This window comes from Brachyistius frenatus, unplaced genomic scaffold, assembly GCF_029030835.1.
Source record: "Brachyistius frenatus isolate BFR_SWC_R1_liver_20210118 unplaced genomic scaffold, ASM2903083v1 Contig_55, whole genome shotgun sequence".
Classification (NCBI taxonomy): Eukaryota; Metazoa; Chordata; class Actinopteri; family Embiotocidae; genus Brachyistius; species Brachyistius frenatus.
This window is the reverse complement of record NW_027210654.1, coordinates 749,430-772,340: the sequence shown is the minus strand read 5'-3', so window position 1 is coordinate 772,340 and position 22,911 is coordinate 749,430. Positions and strand designations below refer to the sequence as shown.

At 40.4% G+C, this 22,911-nt stretch overlaps 1 protein-coding gene across 2 annotated transcripts in view; it reads right to left on the bottom strand.

The window, feature by feature from the left end:
• Nucleotides 1–22,911, bottom strand: part of LOC138624770 (UPF0606 protein KIAA1549) — a 40,617-nt gene that overhangs the window by 16,414 nt on the left and 1,292 nt on the right. For both annotated transcript variants that reach the window (XM_069705254.1, XM_069705253.1), the window contains exons 2-9: nucleotides 7,577–9,604; nucleotides 7,388–7,476; nucleotides 6,404–6,563; nucleotides 6,137–6,267; nucleotides 4,665–4,857; nucleotides 4,431–4,490; nucleotides 4,185–4,330; nucleotides 214–391 (exon numbers count right to left, since the gene is read on the bottom strand). In XM_069705254.1, the coding sequence (XP_069561355.1) occupies nucleotides 214–391; nucleotides 4,185–4,330; nucleotides 4,431–4,490; nucleotides 4,665–4,857; nucleotides 6,137–6,267; nucleotides 6,404–6,563; nucleotides 7,388–7,476; nucleotides 7,577–9,604 (2,985 nt within the window). The remainder of the gene's footprint in view (nucleotides 1–213; nucleotides 392–4,184; nucleotides 4,331–4,430; nucleotides 4,491–4,664; nucleotides 4,858–6,136; nucleotides 6,268–6,403; nucleotides 6,564–7,387; nucleotides 7,477–7,576; nucleotides 9,605–22,911) is intronic.

The window sequence follows — 22,911 nt, the reverse complement described above, 5'->3', positions numbered from 1 at the left end:
CAAGACATAACAATACAACAGCAATAACTCTGATAGCAGCAGCAAGAATAAACAAATGATTTCACTGTAATCAGGGAAATACCTTCTTTTTTGTCTGTTTATGTCACTTGAGCCATTTTAATGTTTTAACTTGGTTTGACATGTCAAGGACCATCTCCTTAGTCCTTACATCACTGATCTGCCCTTTATTATCCGTATGCGAGAGATACTCACGCTGTGCCAAAATGCCCTGTACACGGTAGCCCAGGACAATAGCAGCCCTTTGGACATCCAGACTGTTGAGTATGTCCGCTGTTTGGACCGCAGGTATCCTGTGACCACTGGGACCCTCCACAAAATACACTATTTCTAAGGGGTGGTCTGCACCCGCCAGCCGGCTCGCACTCACAATCTGGGAATTGAAACGAAGAGGAAAGGTGCAGTGTGTCAATTCTTGTCCAATCATCAGCAAGAGAAGAGAAAAGTCAAGAGAAATGTACAAATGCCATTAAACACATGAAAATTATAAATGACAGGCTCAAAACAAATATTTAGTCAAATGTGAAGACATCCATCAGAGTGGCTTTACTCCATCTTTGAACGCAGTCATTAAAATCCTGATTGTTTTCTTTTAAAAGCTCAGAAACTTTCTGAGCTTTTCATTATTGGTATTGTTTTACAGAAAACATTGTTTTGTATATGGAAGGCATGCCAGGATCTTTGGCTGTCATAAAGGCTAATCAGCAGACGACGCTGTGATGGCTGTTGGATACCTTCAACCACTCTTTCAAACAGGTGGCAGACAGCTTTGACTTTTTCAAAACATTAACATGTCCAGATAAACCCAGTTCCTTATTTGCATTGCTAAGGGACAAATGTTTAAATCCTCATAGTTTTGAAATTCTTCAGTGATCATCTTGTTCGCAGTCTTTACATCTTTTTTTTTTTTTTTTTTTTACCACAAGACCATATTTCTTCTTTTCTTAGTTTGTCCCAATTTGTTTCTAGCTTTGAGGACACACACAGCAAGCTGCAGACTCTTGTGAGCTTCAATTGAAAAGTCCATGTTTGAGTGCTGATGTTCCCGTTTGCTTCCTCGCCCTGTAAATGTTTCCCATCTGAAACATCTGTCTGAAACAGGCCGTGCTCACGCAGCTGGAGAAGAAGTGCTTCCAAAAATGAACACGGAAATCATGGAAGATGACGCACCACGCTCTCTAAATTAAGGATGGAATTTATGATGAAGGTGTTAATGAGCAAAGTGTCACTATTTCAATAATAAATATGACTTTTTAATGAAAAATGGGGTGGCTCATTTTCTATGGACCCTTAATCATTTTTGAGGTTCTGTGACTGCAGAAGCTAAAATTAAGCCCCAGACAGTTTGGCCTCCTTAGTTGCTCTATGCTGTACTGAAACACATTATAACAAACTATTAACATGTTGCCTGTATTGCTGCCCTTTCCATTATTTGCATGTACAAAAAAATATCTACTCTCACTGACACACACCAACAAGCATTCACACACAGATGTATATAAACAACTCAAGATTCTGTATTCCCATGAGAGTATTCATTGTTAAAAGATTTTTCCACGTTGTCTAATACATAAATGTGTGTGTGTGTGTGTGTGTGTGTGTGTGTGTGTGTGTGTGTGTGTGTGTGTGTGTGTGTGTGTGTGTGTGTGTGTGTGTGTGTGTGTGTGTGTGTGTGTGTGTGTGTGTGTGTGCTATTATATAATATATATATATATAATATATAATATATAAATTATATAATATATTATATATAATATATATATTATATATAATATAATAATATAGTATTGCTGGAAACAGTAAAGTGCAGGTTATGCCTGGGCTGACACGGAAAAACGTCTGGGCCGTCTCTCCCTCATTCAGGTCTAATCCACTCCATGCACATGCGGTTATTAGAGTGGAAGGAGAGCAGTGTGAATGTGTGTTTTAATGCACAAACCTCAGTTCAACCTCCTCCTTTATCTGTCTGGGCAGACTCATAACGTATTCTCATAGGAGACAACACAACGCCGATTCTGCCATGACAGTCGAGGGCATCTGCCTGAAATACAGCATGTGTCTAAGTGTCTGTGTGCCACAGAGCAAGACAAAGGATTCCTCAGAAGTTCAGATGCTCAATCTGAGTCACACCACTCTCATTATATCCAACAGACACTCAAAGATGAGTGTCTTTGAAATATATATATATATATATATATATAAAAAAAAAAAAGAGCAAAAATCCAAACCAGGCTTCCTTAATGACAATATTCTATCAAGGCTGGAAGGAACACAAGCACAAAATGAGGCTTCTGTGTTTAACACATATTCATACTGTGAAAAATATCATTTTGTGAGGTCGAAAGGATGCCCGGGCCTAAAATTAGAGATCTAATCTTAGCACAAAAACAGACACTGAAGGTTCACTACTAATATGGTCCTCCGGTTTTCTAAATTGCTCTGTGGAATTTATGGAGACAACACTGCAGGAGGCAGAAAGGTCAGAAACAGTGAGACTGCTACTCAGCCAAGGATGATATTTATCACTCTGACAGCCCCCTTGTTTAAAGTCCACCAAATGCACTTAGACTTCATGAGATCAAATCAAATATGCATCTCTCGTCTCTCATAACAAGCCTCTTTTATCCGAGTACTTTTCTCTTCCTGTTCTGATTTCTGAATCTTTTACCTACCGGTGTCATGCGCAACCCACTGATAATGCCCAACTTGTAAACAACAGAGAGACACTCTTAATCATCCCAACTGTGGGATACAGACAGCGAAGAAGAAACAATTAATAATTGATCTGCTCTTAGCAGCTCTGCGTATCACAGGATCCATCAAGTGAAAAGATTGGAGAAATGAGGAAGAGGAGAAAGAATTGGAGCCCATGAGGTTGTGGTCTTTGAGTAGCTTGCCCCAAGGCTGAAAGGGATGCTGTTGCCATGGAGACAGAGCCGTATCCTGTCCCCTTAGAGACGAGATGAGCAGGTGCAGAGTGGACCCACAAAAGCTAGAGCCTGATTAGTAAAGCACTAAGGCTTTCACTGGTTACAAACACTGCAACGCTCACATAATGAGCCCTCTGTACTCAGGCAAGGTAGTTAGAGAGTGCTTACAGCAGGAATAATGATATAAATGGTACAAGGAAGGATGCGTTTTCAAGACTTAGTGAGTAATCCTTTAACAAACTTCCTGTAAAAGAGTTTTATAAGTTTTGTTACGGAATGAATACGAAATTTAACATGTGAAACACACTGGTCGGTGTGTCTTTAAAATAATTTACGAACTAGTACTGACTAAATCTCATTACCTCCACCAACAACGTTGTGTTTTTGGTGCTGTTTTTTTTGTTTGTTTGTTTGTTTGTTTGTCTGCAGTATTAGAGAAAAACTGTTGGCCTTCATAAAATTTGGTGGAAGGGTGTAGCATGGACAAAGGAAGAACCCATACATTTTGGAGCTGGGGCAAACGCACAAATTATTTTTCACTTGCATTCACATTGCAAGACAGGGCTTCTGTACAACTTTATACAAGTTCATTCCGGATCCTGTGTGTCATGTCTGAAGTCCTGATATTGTGTTCACTTCCTGTTCGAAACACACTACAGTGCCACTGTTCACAGATTTAATCTTAGTTCATACTGTGTATCTTGGTTCACCAACACTAAATCTCTCTTTGTAACAAAGTTCAAACTGTAAACAACGCTCTACGTTTAAGGATCCGTGTTGCAAAATTTCTCGCTAATTCTAAACTTAATCTGCTATTTCAGGTCTGCTAGTTAGCAATGGCCTCTCTCTCTCCCTTAGCTTCTCCTTCTCTCTCCTGCTCAGTGTGTCCGATGTCAGATTGCAGCTCAACACCCTGGAACACAACCCAGTAGCTTCTCAGAAATTCCAAGACATTTTTTTTTTTTTTTTTTTTTATTAAAATGAATTAAAAATAAATACATTTAAAAATAGCTTGAAATAAAGACAATGGCTTTCTCCAGACTACTACCTCAAACAAATGAAATTAGCTACAGTGATTTGTGTTTTTACCCATAAAAATGGCATGAAATGACTCCATAGTCGACTTCATAGCTTTGAGGTTTTGGAGATAATCCAATGTATGTTAGATATTCTAAAAGGGTCATGCAGCTGTAGTAAAGATGAGTAAAGTATTGAATCAATCCATAAACACAGTACCTGAACACTGCTGTTGCCTATGGTGGTGGCTCTTTTAACCCGTCTGACTGGTCCCATCGCCTCCCCGAGTAACATGGCCACCCGGCGCTCCATGTTAGCTTGAAAGGTCCTCTCGCCCACTTTCTGGTCCAGCACACCCAGAAGCACTGTGTAGACAAACAACAGAAATAATATACAGTGAAAATACTACTTCAAAGCTACTGTAAGACTTAGCAGCATTTCAGCCAAAAACTGAAACCATCATACCTGTTCTAACCCAGGAAAAGCGAAGCAACTGGCTGGTGTTCAACTCTGGATAATGGAAAGCTATTGGAAAAAAATGATGATTTAGTAGAGTGAGGTTTAAACTAAGTTAATTTTTCGGTGATCAGAATCAGAACACGCTCAAAATGTGCCAGTTATCGCAGACATAATGGTGATATATATATATATATAAAATGAAATTGCTAAAATATAGTGAGATGACCTTATGGTACTCACGCTCAGCAATCTGCAGGACGGGAAAACCCATGTAATAGCTAAATTCCACCATTGTGAGTTTCATCAGAGCGTTGCTGACCTCTGACCCTGCCACAAAACCCCTTGAACCACGAACAGTGAAGGTGATGTCCACTGGCTGCTTCACTGGCCGTTGTTCCTCCTTTTTTGGAGCACCCATTGTGATGTTTGCAATCTGAAACACAAGTGGACCGTTACAGCAGACAAACACATGCAAATGTTTTGTACATTCACTCTTAATGCAGTTACTGGGAAAGCTTGTTTGTCTCTCAAAGAGTAACAAATAGGTTCTGGCTCTGAAAAGAGTTCAGTGTTTGGAAAGTAGGGGACAGAATTGAGCAGTGTGGCCCAGCATACGGTTGGATTGTTGTTCACAAAGCGTTTCCATAAACCAACAAATGCTCGATTTAATCCTTACATTTATTCCTACTAAAAGTCTATAACACAGACATCAGCATAATAGGATTACACAAAACCCTACGGAAGCCAACTCACCATATAGCCAAATAAGCTCTTCATTAATAAACAGTAAGCTTCTTTAATGCTCAGCAACTGGAGCGTGAAGTCCTTTAAATTGAAGCGTTCATGTAAAGAACCCTGGGGTCTTGTGCGTGACTGATGGTAAGATGGAGAATAAAGTAGACAGGGAAGGTGGTGTGTCTCCCACAGGGACAGTCATAAGAAGGAAGGAGCTGAGCCTGAAGGTGTCTGAACCTTCACCGGTGATCACAACCCTCTAGAGTAACTGAGAACAAGGTTGGAATAAAGTAGCATCAGTCTTGTGTTGAAAAAGACCATTTGAGTTGTTCTGGGCATCTGATTAAGATGAGAACACCCAGTAAGAACTGGAGAATATGGACAGAGAGAGATGTTCGGGCTACTAGACAAATATCACCAACCAAAACTAATAAAAAAGTGGGAAATGGAAAGATGGATGGAAACCTGAATCAAAACAGCAATCTGAATAACCTAGTTTTCTCTGACTCCAGACAACCATTTCTGACACCAAGTAATCTTATTGAAATTCAAATGTCGACACAATTTTTATTACATAGAACAGCGCCTGTTTGCAAAGCAATATCGCTGTCAAAGTCAGCGTTGCAAAAGCAATTCCAGAGACACACTGGTGAAATGAGTGAAGCCGCTTCTGTCAGCTCAGTCAGCACACAATCAACGAATCTTTAGCTTGCTTGCACAAATAGAATAACAATAACCCAAGATATTATTTAATTTCAATAAATCTCAAAAACACTCAAATAAAACTATAACTTCCACTGAAAGTAATCAACTCTGACAGACAACAGTTTTATTCAGAGCGCTGTAGATTATTTTCATGGGGTCGTTCAGCTCTGAGGTGCAAAGCCGCAGCGAAAGCTTCCTAATGACAACAACCTCAATTTAAATGCAACTTTGCAGCTGCCCATTCTTCCCTTTCCTCGCTTGGTCCCACTTACATGTACTGTGAAGTTGGTCGACTGCTTTGAGCGCCGACGTACTTCTGCAAAGGCCATGGTCAAACCTTTCTCAATGCTCTCACTGAAGTTGCAGAACCGCACGTCTACGTGACCGGGAACAAACTGCAGCACTGCACAGAGGAGGAGCGTGGAGAGTTTGAGATGTGAGAGTTTTAAAAAGAACTTAAGGCTCTGACAAACTTTCAAATGCTGACAGCGGAGTGCTTCTGACAGCCTCGAAAGACTGCTTGATGAAAGGTCACTTGCCTGTGTGGACTTGATATTTACTGTCTGGTGTCGTCCAGTTGGGAGAGACAGACAGGAAGCGGCGCCCAGACCTCCGCAGAGCATTTATGACAGATATGGCTGTGTACACAACCGGACCCGATGCCACCCGAAACACAAATTTTGGTGGGGGTTCCACAACCTACACGGACAAATGATAAGAAACAAATCGCTCATTAGAGTCATGAATTCAGAGTTACTCCAAATGACTCTTGTTAAAAGAGTCGTTGATGTTTCTAATAGGTTACTGTTGATCTTGATGTGACTACTGTGGTGTATTTACTACAGAACCACAGATAAGAACTCAGAAAGTGGTCTGGCCTTCGTGGTTTGTCGACACCACTGTAACGGTCACAAAGACACGCTCACAAAAATACAGTTCACACAAACCAACATTTACACATACTGTATGTAAGAGCCAATACACAACAGTCCACTCAATCCAGAATCACTTAATATCCGAACACCCTTTTACGTCACAATGCGCTCAGGTTAACAATGCATGTGTTTCTTAATTTCCCAAAAAAGGTTAAAGGGCCCATATTCTTACAATTTTCGGTTGTATTATTGGCAGTCTTGAGAAGACATTTTTGGGGGTTTTAAGTACCAAAAGGCATCTTAAAGTATCTCCTCTGCGAAGCATACTCAGGCCAACCACAGGTCTTCATGAGTGCTCAGTGTTTTCTTCCAGATAAAAAGTTGGTCACAGGGCGTTGCTGTGGGTGGACTTGAGCATGTGTTTGTGACATCAAAAAACTCACGGACGTCTAAATGGCTCATCCAAACAGTACAGCTGCTGAATATTCTCTATGGACTCAACGTTTTAACACTTCCACAGTATTTATATAGCACTTGGGCTGCACTATCATTAAAAAAGAACTGGAAATCTACATTTATAGAACATGGGACCTTTAACACCATAAAATGAATCAAATGTATTTTTGACCCACACAGAAATAAGTTTACCTGCAGTTCCACTGACTTGTTGAATTCCACTTTCAGTATGTCTCTCACTTGAGATTTGGCATATCCAACTGTGGCCCCAGAAGGAAAACCTTGCGGTGTAAGCATAAGTTAATGGTTATAGTCTCTTATACTTCACATTTAGTCATACATTGTCAAGTAGAGCAAAACAAAATGAAATAGCAAACTTACCTATTTTTATTAAATAATCAGGCCTGTCAACGTTGCAGAGGTACTGTCTTGACGTTGGTGCCGTAGTGGTGGTCTTACCAGTGGTGGTGGAGATGATGTTGACACTAGTTGAGGCTTCGGTGGTGGCAGTAATTCCAGTTGTGGCTTGATGGGGAGTAGTTGTGACAGTTGTACTTGTGGGTGCAGTAGAGACTGTATTAACCTCACTGCTGGATGGGATCGAGGTCATTGTGGCTGGGATGTCAACTCCATCTTCAGTCACCCCCTCATCTCCCAACACATCTGGGGGGACCACACTGACATTGTGGGTCGTGGATTCCGTTGAAACTGAAGTTACACTGGGATTTTGTTCAGTTGTAAAAGTAGAGTCTTGGGGAGTTAATTCTGTTGTACCAGCAGTGTTGCTGGCAGCAGGTTCCGTGGGAACAGAGGTGAAGGCTGTAGTTGCGGTTACGACAGTAGTTGCGTGCATGGTACTTTTAGGGAAAGGCTCTGTAACAAACCAGTGGACATCTGTCAGAGAAGTGGAAGAGATTAAATCATCTGGTAGCAAAGGTGTGGCACTGGGCTGCACTGTTTTTCTGACTGTAGTGCTATCCAGGCCAACGGTGAGCGAAAGTGCCACAGAATCCGTGGCGGACACCTGACCACCCCAGACGGACAATGAGGGATCAGGGAACCGGGTTGGGACCAAGGAAGGCTCGAAAAAAGGCTCGGAGGCATTGACCAACTGAGGACTTTCCTCTGTGGTTGATTCATCATGAGGGTCAAACCCTGACAATTCACTGGATGACTCTTCCTCGGTCAATTTAGTATCATTGGTGAGGCCGCTGGTGGGTGCGCCGTCTGTAGCACCGATGGACACCACAGTAACATTCCCTCTATGTTCAGCTCCAGTTCCTGAACCGTTGTTCTCTTTGTTCAGCTGAGTGGTGTAATACTCCATGCTGTTCATGTCAGGTAAGAGGACATCTGTTGGTTGAATTGTAAAAGTATCTGGCCAATCTATGTCTGACAAGTCGGGGACATCACTGTTAGCTGTGGGAGTAGGTTCCACTGTAAACTGAACTGCAGTGGAAAATGAGGAAGGATGAATTGATTTAAGAGGACCAACGGTGCTAAATGTTGTCATGAGGCTGAGAGACGGGGAGACATGAAGTGGATGCAAGGACGAAGGGAATATGCCCACTCTGGAAGGGAACGACGTGTCATAGCTTTCAGTGTAGTCCTCCAGATCATAGGAATCAGAGGGCAGCTTGGTGACCAGAGAGTAGTCGTCTTGATCTGAATTGTAAAAAGACATAGTCTCCAAATAGTCCCCAGACCCCCAGTCCACCTCCATGGTGTTGGTGGGGTAGAAGTCCTCTGGAGAGAGCTCAGTGGGTTCAGATGAAGGTGATTTAAGGTGGGGGGCAATGAAAGGCACATTGTAGCCGCGAGACAAAATCTCATCTGGGTTGAGTGGCATGTTTACGTCACGTGCAGGTTTGTTCGCCGTCAAGGGGGCACTGCTGGGACTCAGCTGGTTTGCATCCACTAGTTTACTATAAGATTCATCTGCCAAAGATTCAGGGAAAGCCTCTTTAGGGGGCTCAAGAGGCAGACCAGGTTTTGAAGTCAGGATTGCCAGTGTCTGCTCTGATGCACCATCCTGCTGCTTCCTAAAAGTTGCTTTAAGAGAGAGAGAGAGTTTAGTTGGTGCCTCAAATTGTGGACGAGGCCCAAGCACAGGTTTGGAGGGGCTTAATGATGGAGTTGTCACAATATGTTGCTCTCCTACAAGAACATCCCTCAGCATGATGGATTTGGGGTTTTCATTTGCGATAGTGCCCCGCTGAAAAAGCTTGGTGTCAGCAGTTCTGGCTTCATGGATTGGTTCAGGAATGGATGGCAGGGTACCAGGTGTGTCTGGGCTATCGAAGGCAGTGTAATGTGAATCTGGTAAGGCTGATGGTGATGACTCTGTGGGACTTGGAATATCTCCCAGAATTCCCATGGGGTGATGTGTAAAGTCCAACTGAAACTCATCTGCAGAGGAACAAAAAGAGTTCTTCAGTTTAACAGAATAAAACAAAAGTCAATTAAAGGGAGTAGAGAGAGACTGTGACTGAAATTAGGCAACTTCTATGCAATCCCAAATCTTTTTGGGGTAACATTTCTTTTACTCAACAACAACTTGATTAATATTGAAAAGGACTATTTTAATATTAATTCCCTCCTTGAAAGATAGTTAAAGCTCAAATTAGCTCAAATTGGTATCTCAAATTAGCCTTAAAATTGAATTAACTGTAATTCCATCACTCACCGTATGAGCGTTTATGTTGCACCCTACTTTTCAAACATCACGCATGTAAAAGTGACCAGTCAACACCGATTCGCTCCTTATTGCTAACAGTGTGGTTAAAGTGCAGATCAGAGAGGCAGGATGAGAGTAAACAGGACTTTTCATGGCAGACAGGCTGGCACCCGACTGTAAGCTATGTTGTAGAACTGGACGAGCATTACATCGGTGAAATAGCTTTAGTTGGACAGTGTTATACTCACTGGTCTGTAAATGGCAAACATGGAGGACTAAGTAGCCTAAACACACACACCGGCTGATAAGACAAGCATGCTAGGCTACACTGTGGAATGAGGAGAAAAGCTGACAATGACGGTTTTCCCCACTTCCAGTTTCCGACTACGGGAATATGCTGACATGCATGCGCTGACCATATGTCTGGCATTTTACCAAGGCAGTCTAGAGATAGCATTTATGATTCTTCATTCATGGTGCCTAATCCGAAAGTGATGGCCGGGGCAATTTTCAACTCATCAGGAAGCCAAACTACCTCTTAAACACAACATTAAAGTCCTTTAAGTTGACATGAGAACAGTCGAAGTGTAGAAAAGAAAAATGGCAGTCACGCAATGCATTTCAAACTTAAGTTGAGAGCCAAAGGACTTTCTCTCCATATTACATAACTTAACATATCATGTATGATTTCATTTGGGAAGTGGCTTGATTTGCCTCTTTTATATGCTTAGATGTTTGTCATAAATATTCAATAAGAATAGTTTTTAAAGCCCAAACAGAAGCCTCATGGTTCTCTAAAAGAAACCTTTATACATGGTGGTCTTCACAATACTGTGATACATGAGCTGATGACAGATAAACAGGACAGATAATGGGAGACGAGTTAAGGAGATGTTATCGTATTGTTGTTTGGGTTATAAATAACCAACATGACCCATATACAAGGGTAATTTTTGTATTTGAGAGTTTACAAACATAAACAAACTCTGTTCGACGAGCTCAGCGCAGATTGCGTGTCTTAAATTCGTCCTTGAAAGTAGGTCCTGAACAAAACAAGACTTTAAAAGGCGCCATTATTGTCATTGCCAGAAGCGAGCCACCAACAGTCTCCACATAGTGACTCAGCAGCAGCTGCTCTTTGTAGTTTACAGAAGCTCTGCAGAATCAAGCAGCCTTGAAAAAAGCCACAAAATCAGCTGAGGGAGACGACTATTTTTAACACTGGGAGCAGAGAACAGATCACTTATAAAAAGCATAAAAAAAATATAAAAATAAAAGAATATACTTTTCGAGCATCAGCTTCAATTTACCGCATCGCTTCATATAAGCAGAGACAGCCTCTGGCTTGGCCCAGGAGAAAACTCCCAACTTAATTATAACCTACCCCGGTACCTTAATCAAGTCAACATGCTACTATAACAGAGCCCACTGGAAAGGACTTGGAAAGGGAAAGCTAAGACTTTTTTCTCTGAAGGCAAGTCTGTGCTGCACATTCTCCAAACTGCCACACAGCTCTTTGTCTGCTGTGTGCCAAGCGTTTGAACCCAGGGGGATGCAGCACACAACTGGGCAGATGCACACGCACACACACACACACACACACACACACACACACACACACACACACACACACACACACACACACACACACACACACACACACACACAATACTGTGCTTCACCATTAATAGGAGGAAAACTAAAGTAGAAGGACTTGCAGCATTTAACTGCCTGCTGCATTCAGAGACACAACAAAGAAAGGAAAAGCCACTTTGGTACAATATCAAGTCTTTTAAAGGTAATTTTGGGAAAGATTCTGCATCTGCACTGGTATTGAAGTCCCAGTCCAAGCACAGCCCAGGACAGATGGAGAGTCATTAGTGTGAATGTGTGTGTGTGTGTGTGTGTGTGTGTGTGTGTGTGTGTGTGTGTGTGTGTGTGTGTGTGTGTGTGTGTGTGTGTGTGTGTGTGTGTGTGTGTGTGTGTGTGTGTGTGTGTGTGTGTGTGTGTGGTTCTCTGTTCACTTAAACATACATTATGCTGCTAATCTATTTCCATTCATCAGGCTTCGATGCATCTTTTAACCAAAAGCTGTATAATCTGTGTTGATAAGACCAATGCACTCTTTACTTGACTATTTATTTGGCTCTAAAAAAAACAACACATTTGAAATGCTTCAGATATTTTAAGAACAAACAAAGGCAGCAAGGCTTTGCAGGAGACCTTGTTTGTTGGAGGAGCACGCTGATGTTTGAGGTCATACTGTCCTACATGACCCCAAAATGTCACCTCATCTCAACACAGCTCTGTGGTGACAAACTATTTCATTCATTGCCACATTTAGGACAAGTAAACACACATGAATGGATGACAAAACATCCAGCTAATTAAGACAATCATAGGCAGGTGACTGATTACAATAATTGTAGCGATGATGACAATGGTCATGGTAGTAAAGAACAAGGACAAGAACACACGACAGAGAATACACTGTGGAAAAAAAAATAAATAAATACAAAAATAAAAGCATTGATGCAGTATAGGGTTAAAAAAAAAAAAAAAAAAAAATCCTTACGGAAATTTAATTCCAGTTTCATGAGGTTAAAAAAATTGTTATAGTATAATCTCATAAAAAATTTTTTTTAAAAAACAACCTTCAAACTAAATTGAATTATGACTGTACTAAGACTTAGCTGCTTGTTGTTAATAATTCAGCATGCACGGTCTTAATACTTGTCGGCTAATCTTTGGTAATGACGGCCAGAACTCAGTGCGACAGACAGCAGCCGGGCGAAGGGCGAGAGAGATCGCCTGAGTTGGGGCTGACATTACAGGAGGCAAAAACTGACAAAGGCCTCGAAGACTGTGCAGCGCTGCCACCTGTTCTCTGAAACGTGAGTGTGTCACGCTCGGCTGGCCGCACATTATTAGACCCGTCTGTGAAATTAAGCTCCGAGACCCATGCAGATGGACACCTTCAAATGTCAGGTCACGAGAGCCACACTGTCAAGTACTGAGCTAAAGTAAATGACATTTTTCTTCTCTCTTTCAAATCTCACACCATCACTTAGTCACTTTTTCTGTTTCTTGAGAAGGTGAATCATTTCCATGATAAATCCTCATTTCACTGCCAAAAGAAACTCATCATAGAAACATGGACATGCTGTTAATGCATTAGCGGTCTTCAAAAAGCATAAATAAACTTCATGTTGAGTTTATAGACTTTTGTACTGCAAGTAGCACAAAAGAATATTATATCCCGCTTACTTCTGAAAAAGTTAAAATTAGAGCCAAACAGATATCGGACTTCTTAATATTGGCACATATCAGCCAAGACATACGCCGATAACTATAAATCTGAGATGCAATCGGCCTGCTGATATATCGGTCAAGTTCTAGTTCAAATACCCGATGCCATTATCCTTGTATACCACATAAATAAATAATTATATTTGAACTCGCTTCCCAATGAAAAAGTTACCTTGTGAAACACATAAATGTGTCCCATTGTTCTGACTAAAGAGTATAATGCAGTGATATTTACATTTAGTCATTACAAATCCCAAGTAAGTGGGATTCCATTTGCCCTCGTCAGGCTTCGGTGTGTCTTTAAGCCTCAACTTGGTCTAATGAATATCTGCTCTGTACATGTCAGATTTGTATTTGACGGGATAACGAATCCTCAAATTTAGATGGAGAGTATAGCAATTTACTATATGTGGCAGTAAATAGGGAGCTATTCTTTTGTGTCAGTACCTCTCGTTAATTAATCGTTCACATGATGCGGGGTGCTTAGTGCAACAAAGTAGGAGCATTATGTCGGAGAACAGCATCTTTTTGCTGTAAACATATTCCATATATAACAGATGCTGGAGTAAAAATCCATTTTTCCACACTTAATGTGATGACGCACAAAATAATGCCCTTTTTGTGGGTTGGCTGGTTGGTTTGTTCTGCTTCCGTTTATACATCCAGTTCCAGGCTTGACTCGCTGCCAGCAATCATGTAAAAAGGATTCTGACGAGAGGAATTGTTTGCGGTTGATTTGATGTTTCTTTATAAAACTCCCCGCAATGGAATAAAAAGTGACGGACCGGTCCTGCTGTACTGTATTGTATAGTTACCAGCAACAGTCAAAGCTACAAAATATGTTCAAATACATCTCAGAATATAGGGAGCAAAAAATATTTGGCTATAACCGTTTCACTTTTTGTTTGTTTATATATTTAACAGGTCATGAAAGAACATAATAGTATATATAGTATAATTTATTTTAAGTGGTTTGAATATTTGAAAAATAATTCTGTTTTGAATGAAAAATGTACAAATTAAAGTAAGAAAATTGTAAAAAAAAAACAAAAAAAACAACAACAACAAAAAACAATAACTCGGTACTCTGGCCCTAATAAAATAATGAAGGCAAGCAGATATAAATCTTCCAAACTTTTGCTGTCTTGCCATGGCTGCAGATGTCAAAGTCTAAAACCCGGTCTGCAGACAGCACTTTGCTGATGTCTGGAAGCGAATCATAGAAAATACCTCTCCCTGCTCTTCACTCGGCCAGGTGTTGTGCTCAGATTTACAGAAAAAGGTAACGGTGAAATTCTCTGAAGTGAATCAGTGTCTCTTAACAGTTAAATATTTGGCCATGTGGGAATTGACAGACACAACAATTACGTTGTCATGGGCATTTGCAGAAGATGAAAAAGACAACAATTTAGTTTCTAAAAAAGTAACTAAAAAAAAAAAGTTTTCTTAAAACCCACAACTTTTGCTTCATTTACGCAAAAGTAAATGTCATCGCCGTCAGAGAGCCACAGCGTCTAACATAAGTCGCCTCTGCGTAGGCAGGTCACACACAAGGATGAATTCACCGTTTCAACTTAAATCTGACATTACAACACCTTATTTCAACCGACTCGCATATCTAAGTTGCATGCGCTGCATGACGAGGCTTCTCTGTGCCGAGCTGGCAGCTACTGTGAAGCATTACGGAAATATTGATAAATTGCATGTGAAGTTTCTGTAACATTTGTTAACCTCTCCTCTTCTAAACTGCATTAAAACTAAAGAGCTGTAATGTGTGAGGATTTTTTTTTTTTTTTTAATGGAATTTATAAAAATTGGCCATGAAAAAAAAATATTGTTCAGTAACCAGTATCAAAGTCAATGTATTGGTAGGAATTTTTTTTTTTTTTTTTTTTTTTTTTAACATTACTCAACCCTGGTTTCAGGACAAACAAATTAGAAATAATGAAAACCTGCACCACAAACATATAAGGTGCAGCTGAATGATTTGAGGGGGAATTTTATAGGAATCAATCTGTTTTTAATTATTAGAAAAAAGGTAATAAATCAGGAAAACACCAGATATGAGCCAAGCAGCAACGCACAGGCATGTGCTTGCATCGGCACACGCGCACGCTGAACAGCACAATGCACATAGGCACACATGCGCTCCTAATGCGTGTCAAGAAACCCGAGACATCAATTACAGAGCCCTAAATGATATCATTTCCTATGTTTGCCAGACTCCTTTTTGCAAAAAAAACCAAACAAAACAAAAAGTAATTTAATGGTTGTGTAATCTGGAAAAAGAAGAGTCAGATGAAAGGGGTCTTTTTGGTATTAATGCTAGCTAACTGCAAGCCCACACATGGTTCTGTTTTCAGCCGAGCGCCTTGCGTGACTGGCTCTTTTCAGTTGGCAGGAGCCGCGTCTGCTGAGAGCGGCCGAACAATCAAGATACGCCGGCGCTGACATTTGGTTTGTCAGGAAAGCTTTTAAGATGGGAAAGATTTCATTGTTTTTATCAATGGAGTTCAATTAGATCAAGACCTTTGCCAAAGTTCAAGCAGACCCCCGACAGAAAAAAAATAAAAATAAAAATAATAATAATGTTTCAGCTTACAAAGGGTGCATTTATTATAAACCAACAGCAGTTGTTTTTCAGGGCACTTGCTTGTCGAATTTAGCCTACATCAAACGGTAAAAGATAACAGAGCAGATTTAAATCAATAAAGGGAGGGCTAGAAACAGCAACAGAGTTTGAACGCTGCTAATCCAAATCTTGCCCATGATCTAATAGTTCAATAAAGGAAAAGCACGACATGAAGTTTTGTAGTTGGAGCAGCTGCCAACATCTACCGTAAACAAATTGAGAGGTCCGATTTGTCTAAAAATGAACAAGAAGAAAAAAGACCCGACTGAGGTCATGCCTGCACTTCAAATATCATAAAATATTCATGTGACCCTCGGTTTGCTTCCCTGAGGGAATATTTGTTTTAAACACGAGCAGTGTAAGAAAGAAGGGGATCGGGATAAGGGGGAGGGGAGTAGTACGAGAGTCCAATTGAGAAAAAGGAAGCGATGTACCAGAGGGAGAGGGAGGGAGTTCAATGTACAGTTAGCTACGAGGCACAGCTGACTTTCCTCAACACTTTCCGTGAGTCTTCGGGGATTTGTAACATGCGGGGCGACCAGATAACAAATTTAAGAACTTTAGTTCCTGGAAGCTTCACAACAGACACAGAAACAAGCAGGAGTCAACTCAGAATCCATGGTTATAATGATCAGTTTCAAACAGTAGTTTATGACCATGTATGACCGTGTCAATGTTTATGAAAAGGCCCTGTACACACAGACGAGCACTCGCACGCTAAATTTGGGGGCACACTCCTTCACTTTCTCAAGTGCTGATTGTTTTTCCTTTAAAAGACAGGAAGGCAAAGACTTGTAACCAGAGAGGCCCAGAGGACGGTGTCACTCAGCACCCTCTTCTACTTTGTCTCAATCCTCGCAGCACAGGCCACTCGCAGACTTTACTCCTGGGTTAACAAACACCTTCTGCTGGATTAGATTAAGATCTCCTGGAAGTTGGAAGGAAGCTTCCAACTACTAAGTTGTAATGTGGGAAGAAAAAAAAATTGGTGTGGTGTGAGGTGAATGCTTATGGAGTTGTTGCTGTGATGCTGAAAGAACCAAAACAAAATGAGTTTGCCCGGAGAAGCTCAAAAGAGGCCAGGCTGAACCACACCATCTGCTCTGATAAATATATAAATAATCAGCTGCAGTTCATCACAGCACATTGTGATTTGGGCTCAGCACAATATGGCCTCAGTGTTGCCTTCTGTCAAGCCATGAACTCTGCATTGCACATTTTGAGCTCCCAATACTGACGGGCTGTTAGCATTGGGAACCGTAACCAAAGTCAGGTCAACGTATTTGCAATCAATAATCGTTTACTGCAAAAGGCTTGTTTACTAACAACAGAACTGTTACTTGTCTGATCAGACCGAGTCAGAAAAGTAGGTCAATTCTCAGTTTTACTGTTGTGATTAAAGCGACAAGCAGCATCAACAATGATAAAGCTATTTATGTATTTAGCTAAAACCTAAACATTAATACATACATATTTTATAAGCAAGATATAAAGAATACTCGGCTACAGAAAATGCGATACTGGCTGTGAGCATTGCATTCAATAAATACTATCCAAATGATCACGTCATGTAAAACAATATATAGGCTCGTAAATACTAATATATAACAATAATAATAATTAATTATACATATAATTAAAACAGTTGGAAAAATACCATGCCCCAATAACCTATTCATAACTAGTTATTATTTGTGGATTAACAAAACCACAAACAACAAAACAAACTAGTAAGGAGTTTCAGTCCTCAATTAAATAAGATTGTTGTTCTGAAACAATATTTGTACTTGTAGGCTGCTGAAACTGCAGGGGGAAGTTGCCTCGGTAAAACACACAAAAAATGGGTACACACAATCACTAACAGATGTACATTCACGGGCCCCACTGTGGTACCTTCACATCACAACAGACAAGTCTGATGCAGGTAATAGCGGACAACTGGAAAAAATTACATAAATGAGGTTACAGCCAGTTGTAGAATAGCTGACTATATAAAAGTTGTGAAAGTGATTTCAGAAAACATCATTACAGACACCAGCTGGATGGTTGGACTCGATTATCAAGAGGCAGGGTAACATTAGAAAGTTGTTTTGAATATTTGTCAGTCGTCTATCATTGAGCCACCCTTGACCAGCAGACAAGCTTTCACTGCTCTCAACGGAGCCCTTTCATGCAGGGACAGGCCAGTGGACAGGCCAGTGACTAGTGACTGGACAGGGACTGACTAGTGACCGGACATGGACAGGCCAGTGACTAGTGACTGGACAGGGACTGACTAGTGACTGGACAGGCAGATTCAGCTGATGGCCACTTTCCAATAGATCATTGTGGACAGGCTGCAGGCCTGGTGAGTGCAAAAGTACCCCGTGTTTGGCTTTTGATAGGTTCTACTCATCGATCTGCAACTGGCTTCCAGCTCTAATGAATAATTAATGGACATATTGTCGTCCCGCACAGATCACATTTCACATGGAAACGGACTGCACTGGTAATTAGACAGGACTCTGCTCGCCTGCAGCTCTTTGGGCTGAACTTGCCAGCCACTGCGGTGCAGAGAGAGAGAGGGGGAGGGGGGGGGGTGAAAGACAGAGAGAGGGAGAGGGAGAGAGAGAGAGAGAGAGAGCGACAGGGAGAGAGAGAGAGACAGAGAGACAAAGAGAGAGGGACAGAGAGAGACAGATAGAGAGACAGGGAGAGACAAAGAGAGAGAGGACAGAGAGAGAGGGACCGAGATAGAGAGAGAGAGAGGGAGAGGGAGATGAGACAGAGAGAGAGACTGCTGAGGTAAAATTTCAAGGGCATTTTATGGTATTACATACAAAAAGTTTATAATTATATTTTATAAAGAGTAAAGATTTTTTTTAATTTTACATCTAAAGCGTACATGTCCAACTATTTCTTGCAATGGCCAAGAAAGACTGACACAAGTATGGAAGTAAATGGGAAAATGTGTACGATGTAAAGGGGAAATTACAGTGTGATGTCGGGTCTGGAGGAACAATTATACGTAGGTCACCATGCTCTGTTTGACCTAGAAACTGTGGGAGAGAAAAGCTGCATGACTGGTGATTTCACTGTGGAAACTCAGTTTTTATCCTGCTCACAAACAAAGTGAAGCGTATACAAACGCGTAAAGACGAGGAGCACTTAGTGTGTGATGTCACATCAAGGGTATTGTGACAAATGTAAAATATGGATGTGCTCGATGAAATCACATACACAAACAGCAACAACTGGTTGTTTTTTTTGACACTGTGGTCCACCAGGGGAAATTGAGACTTAAAAGCAGGCTCTATTTCTTTCTCGTGGTTTACTTCACAGTGTGGGACAATGAAAGCTTATTTTACAGCGATATATGGGCAGATAAGAACTACAGAGTGGATTGTTTTTTGAACATGCCAGTTCATATCAGTTTATTAAATTAAATCACGTTTCTGCCTTCAATTACACTTTCGGACAGACAGCAAAGATTACAAATCTAACAGTGTAAAAGGAATTTGCCTTACGGCTATGTTTGTATAACACACCTAATATAACGGACAAATTGATACTACTGTTGCGATAAGAGTTTTTTTTAGTTTTTTTTTTTTTAGCACTACTGCTGCATTAGTGACTTTTTATTGAATTTTCAACCTTTTTTTTTTTTTTTTTAAGTATTTTTTCCAAGTTTCTGTCTGGTATCTGCACAACCCCGAGAAAGTCATGGTGGAAATTTTTCGTCTGAGTTTGGTTTATGTAGCAAAACCCCCGCAGATAAAAGCTGATCTGTATTATGACTCATTTGTATTGTATGTAGGAGACGACCACTGCTGTGACACTGCGAGTCAGGGCAGCCTCAGCTTTGTACCTTTGCAGCGAGTTAACCAAGCGGGGTTAGTCTGTGCTGCCAAGCCTGATGACACATGCTGTATAGAAGTTGTGATTATAACTATAGCCACGGGACGACATAGTTTTGGCCGTTGCTGTGGTCGTGCATGGCTGTGCTTTGGGCGTTATGAATATGGCGGTGACATATGGGTGAAACACTAACTACATGCAAGTGCGTGTGCCGTAAACTAATGTAATTGTCCTGGCCGAGCTCTGTAGTGAGCCTACTGTATTTCTGAACTGTAGTGTAGTGTCAGACCCCCTGTGGCTTAACAATGCTTTCTTGGCTGAGGTTAATAGGAGCAGTTTAAGAGTATTTACAGAAAAGCTACTGTAGTCGTATTCATAGCACCGTAGCTTCAAAGACAGACTGAGCAATAACTATATCCTAAGTTACAGCAACCAGCAGAGAGCAGCTGTGCTCACAGTTAGTGGCTGTATATTGTTGTAATGAAGTAATGAGCAATAAAGACATAATGTATCCCATAATTTCACACCATCTCTCCTTTGTATGCAGAGCCCTTCCCTTAACTGGCAGTGCATTTCGACTGGACTGTGATACAGAAAATACTGAAACAGTGCTAAGTTTGATGCTTTAATTCTTCTTTAATAAATAAGTAGATTAATATACAAAGCATGTCTCTTGTTGTTCCCAGTATGTAGCAATTCATTAAAAAATAAATATAGAAGTGCTTCAAATGAATCAGGCTAATAACGAACAACATTCAGTTGTTTGAAGTCTGTCCAAACCTCATAAATACATTCATTCATGTGATGCAGTGGTTTACAGTTTACCACAGGAGAAGTCTTTGAGATAGTCCTCAAAGTTGTTCACTTTAGCTTAGTGTCATCATCAAAACCGTGAGGCTACATCACCAAAACCAGCTTCTCTGATTTGATGGGATATCTTCCTGTCAGAAATGAAACAACTCTGATAAATTCCTTTATGCAAATCTACCCAAAGGAAATCAAATACTGCTATCAAAACACAGAAGTAAATGTGCTAGAATAAAATCTAAAAACGATCACACTGATCTAGCAATTTGCTAAATGAGTGACAATATTTTCATCAAAGTTCACTTGTTAATCTGCAAGAGGGAATCGCAATATTAAAAAATATCTCAAAGTAAATATGCCCTCAAAACAGGAAGCAAATACACACAGAAAACATCCTCGTGGCTTCTTGTAATAGGACTTGTTAAACTATCCGGGCACATGTGGCCGAGTTTTAAGACGACTACCTCTACTAGTATATTAAACTCAAAACCATTTAGCAAACACAAAGCTGGTTGAGTATGATGAGCAAATGCAGACAAACAGGAAGGAACACACTTTATGCACAAATATCAATACTGCAAACTAAAACTGTTTAGAATATGGCTGAACAGTAATTTGTCGACAGCAGGACAGAAAAATGACTAAATCTGCTGCATTGAACTGAAGAAGGCTGGTGGTTATCAAATTAAAAAGGCCGTGAGCGGAGGTGCTACCATAAAAGTGTAAGCTTAAGTCTTACTAATTCCTGATTTCCTGCTCAGTTTCTACCCTGGCATTTACTACATAATCCTATTACCACGTAATATCATGTTTGTTTTTTTTGGCTACCCTTAAAACGTGTTCTTTTCACTGGGCAATGTGTAGGGGGTTGGGGTGTTGTTGGGATAATGTCACTGTCAATATAATTAATCTCACGGAAAACACCCTTGAAGTGGATGGATTTAGACCCTTTCTCTTTCTCTAATTACTGGAAATGGGTTTAACTCTCATGTCTGTGTGCTGCGGGGACACTTCACCTCCTGTAATAATCCTGAATCAAACATGTCCTCAATATTACTATCACTACTATCCAAGCGCATGCAACAGCCCTGACATCGTACAAATGAAATCAAGACTTTGGTCAATTTATGTCCACATAAACGAACATAAGGAGAAATTTGTGTTTCTGTAAAACTAACTATATACACACTACATACACACTAACGTCAAAGCAAAGAAAAGTTGCACTATTACATATATATGTCCATCACGTAACCTTTTCTTAGTAAAGTGGTGACAAGCTTTCAGAAGAAAAGTTGAAAAGAGTGGCACAAAGATTAGGAAAAAGCAAGTTTATGACTGGAAGGTCGATGGTTAAGTTGGCCTTGCTCGAGGCACATAACAACCTCCAACTCCTCCACTGCAGCTGCTCAGCAACACACAGACAAGACGGCAGTTGTGTAGTTGTAGAAAGCATCTCCTTGACTGTGTGTAATCTTGTCTAGTACTGCTGAAAATGTGCAACCATCGTCGGCGGACATGTAGGAAGAGAAATAGGATGGTTCAAATGTTTTGGGTAATTCCTCGTGATTCTACACCGGACACGTGTTGAGAGTAGAGAATGGACAGACAGCTCGAGGCCTCCGATTTCTCTCCAACCCAATCTGCGGGATGAACACTGGTAACCATTACCAGAAACAAACCCAGCCAGATAAAGATCTTGATTACGCTTCAGGTTGGATCTTAGATGCCCATTGTACATTAAAATGCATGCACACACTCAACAGGTTGATGCAGCTTTGACATTTACTTTTAGTTTAGTGCAATTTATGCAGCTATTCATTGTTAAGTGTTTCTACACCTAACGGATTTTATGCTGGCTGATCATAGATATATCAGTATTGGCATATATGTAAAATGATATGAAAACTTTTTCACAGAACAGAATAAAAAAAAAAAAAAAAAAATGATGCTTTGGGTGTTTTAGAAATTGTTGTATTTGTGTTTGTTTTTTTGTTTTTTACTTAGTTATTACATTCTTAGTGGTGATCACCTTTTCAATGCAATGATGTAATTCTGGACAATAAAGTTTATTGTTAAACTGTAAAATATTTAACTCCTTTGTCACATGTTTGATTGTGGTTATGTCCATATTGGATTTCTTTTTTTGACTTCCAAATATCAGTATTGGGCCCCAAAAATCCAGTATTGTCATGCTCTTTATCTAAATAGAAGTATTCAAATACCATTGCCACAACTTTTACCAATAATGAATTGGCAATTTCTCATACTAAAATGAATATTAAACAGTACTTTTACCCTAAAATGATGTTTGGCTTGCATACGTCAGCGTACAAGTGCAGCTTGAAGTAAATTTGATGACGACTACTCGTATGCTACTCCTCAAAATGAATGTCACACGAGATACTGATCTGTGTCCGTTATGTAACACAAGGTATAAATTAGAGGATCGTG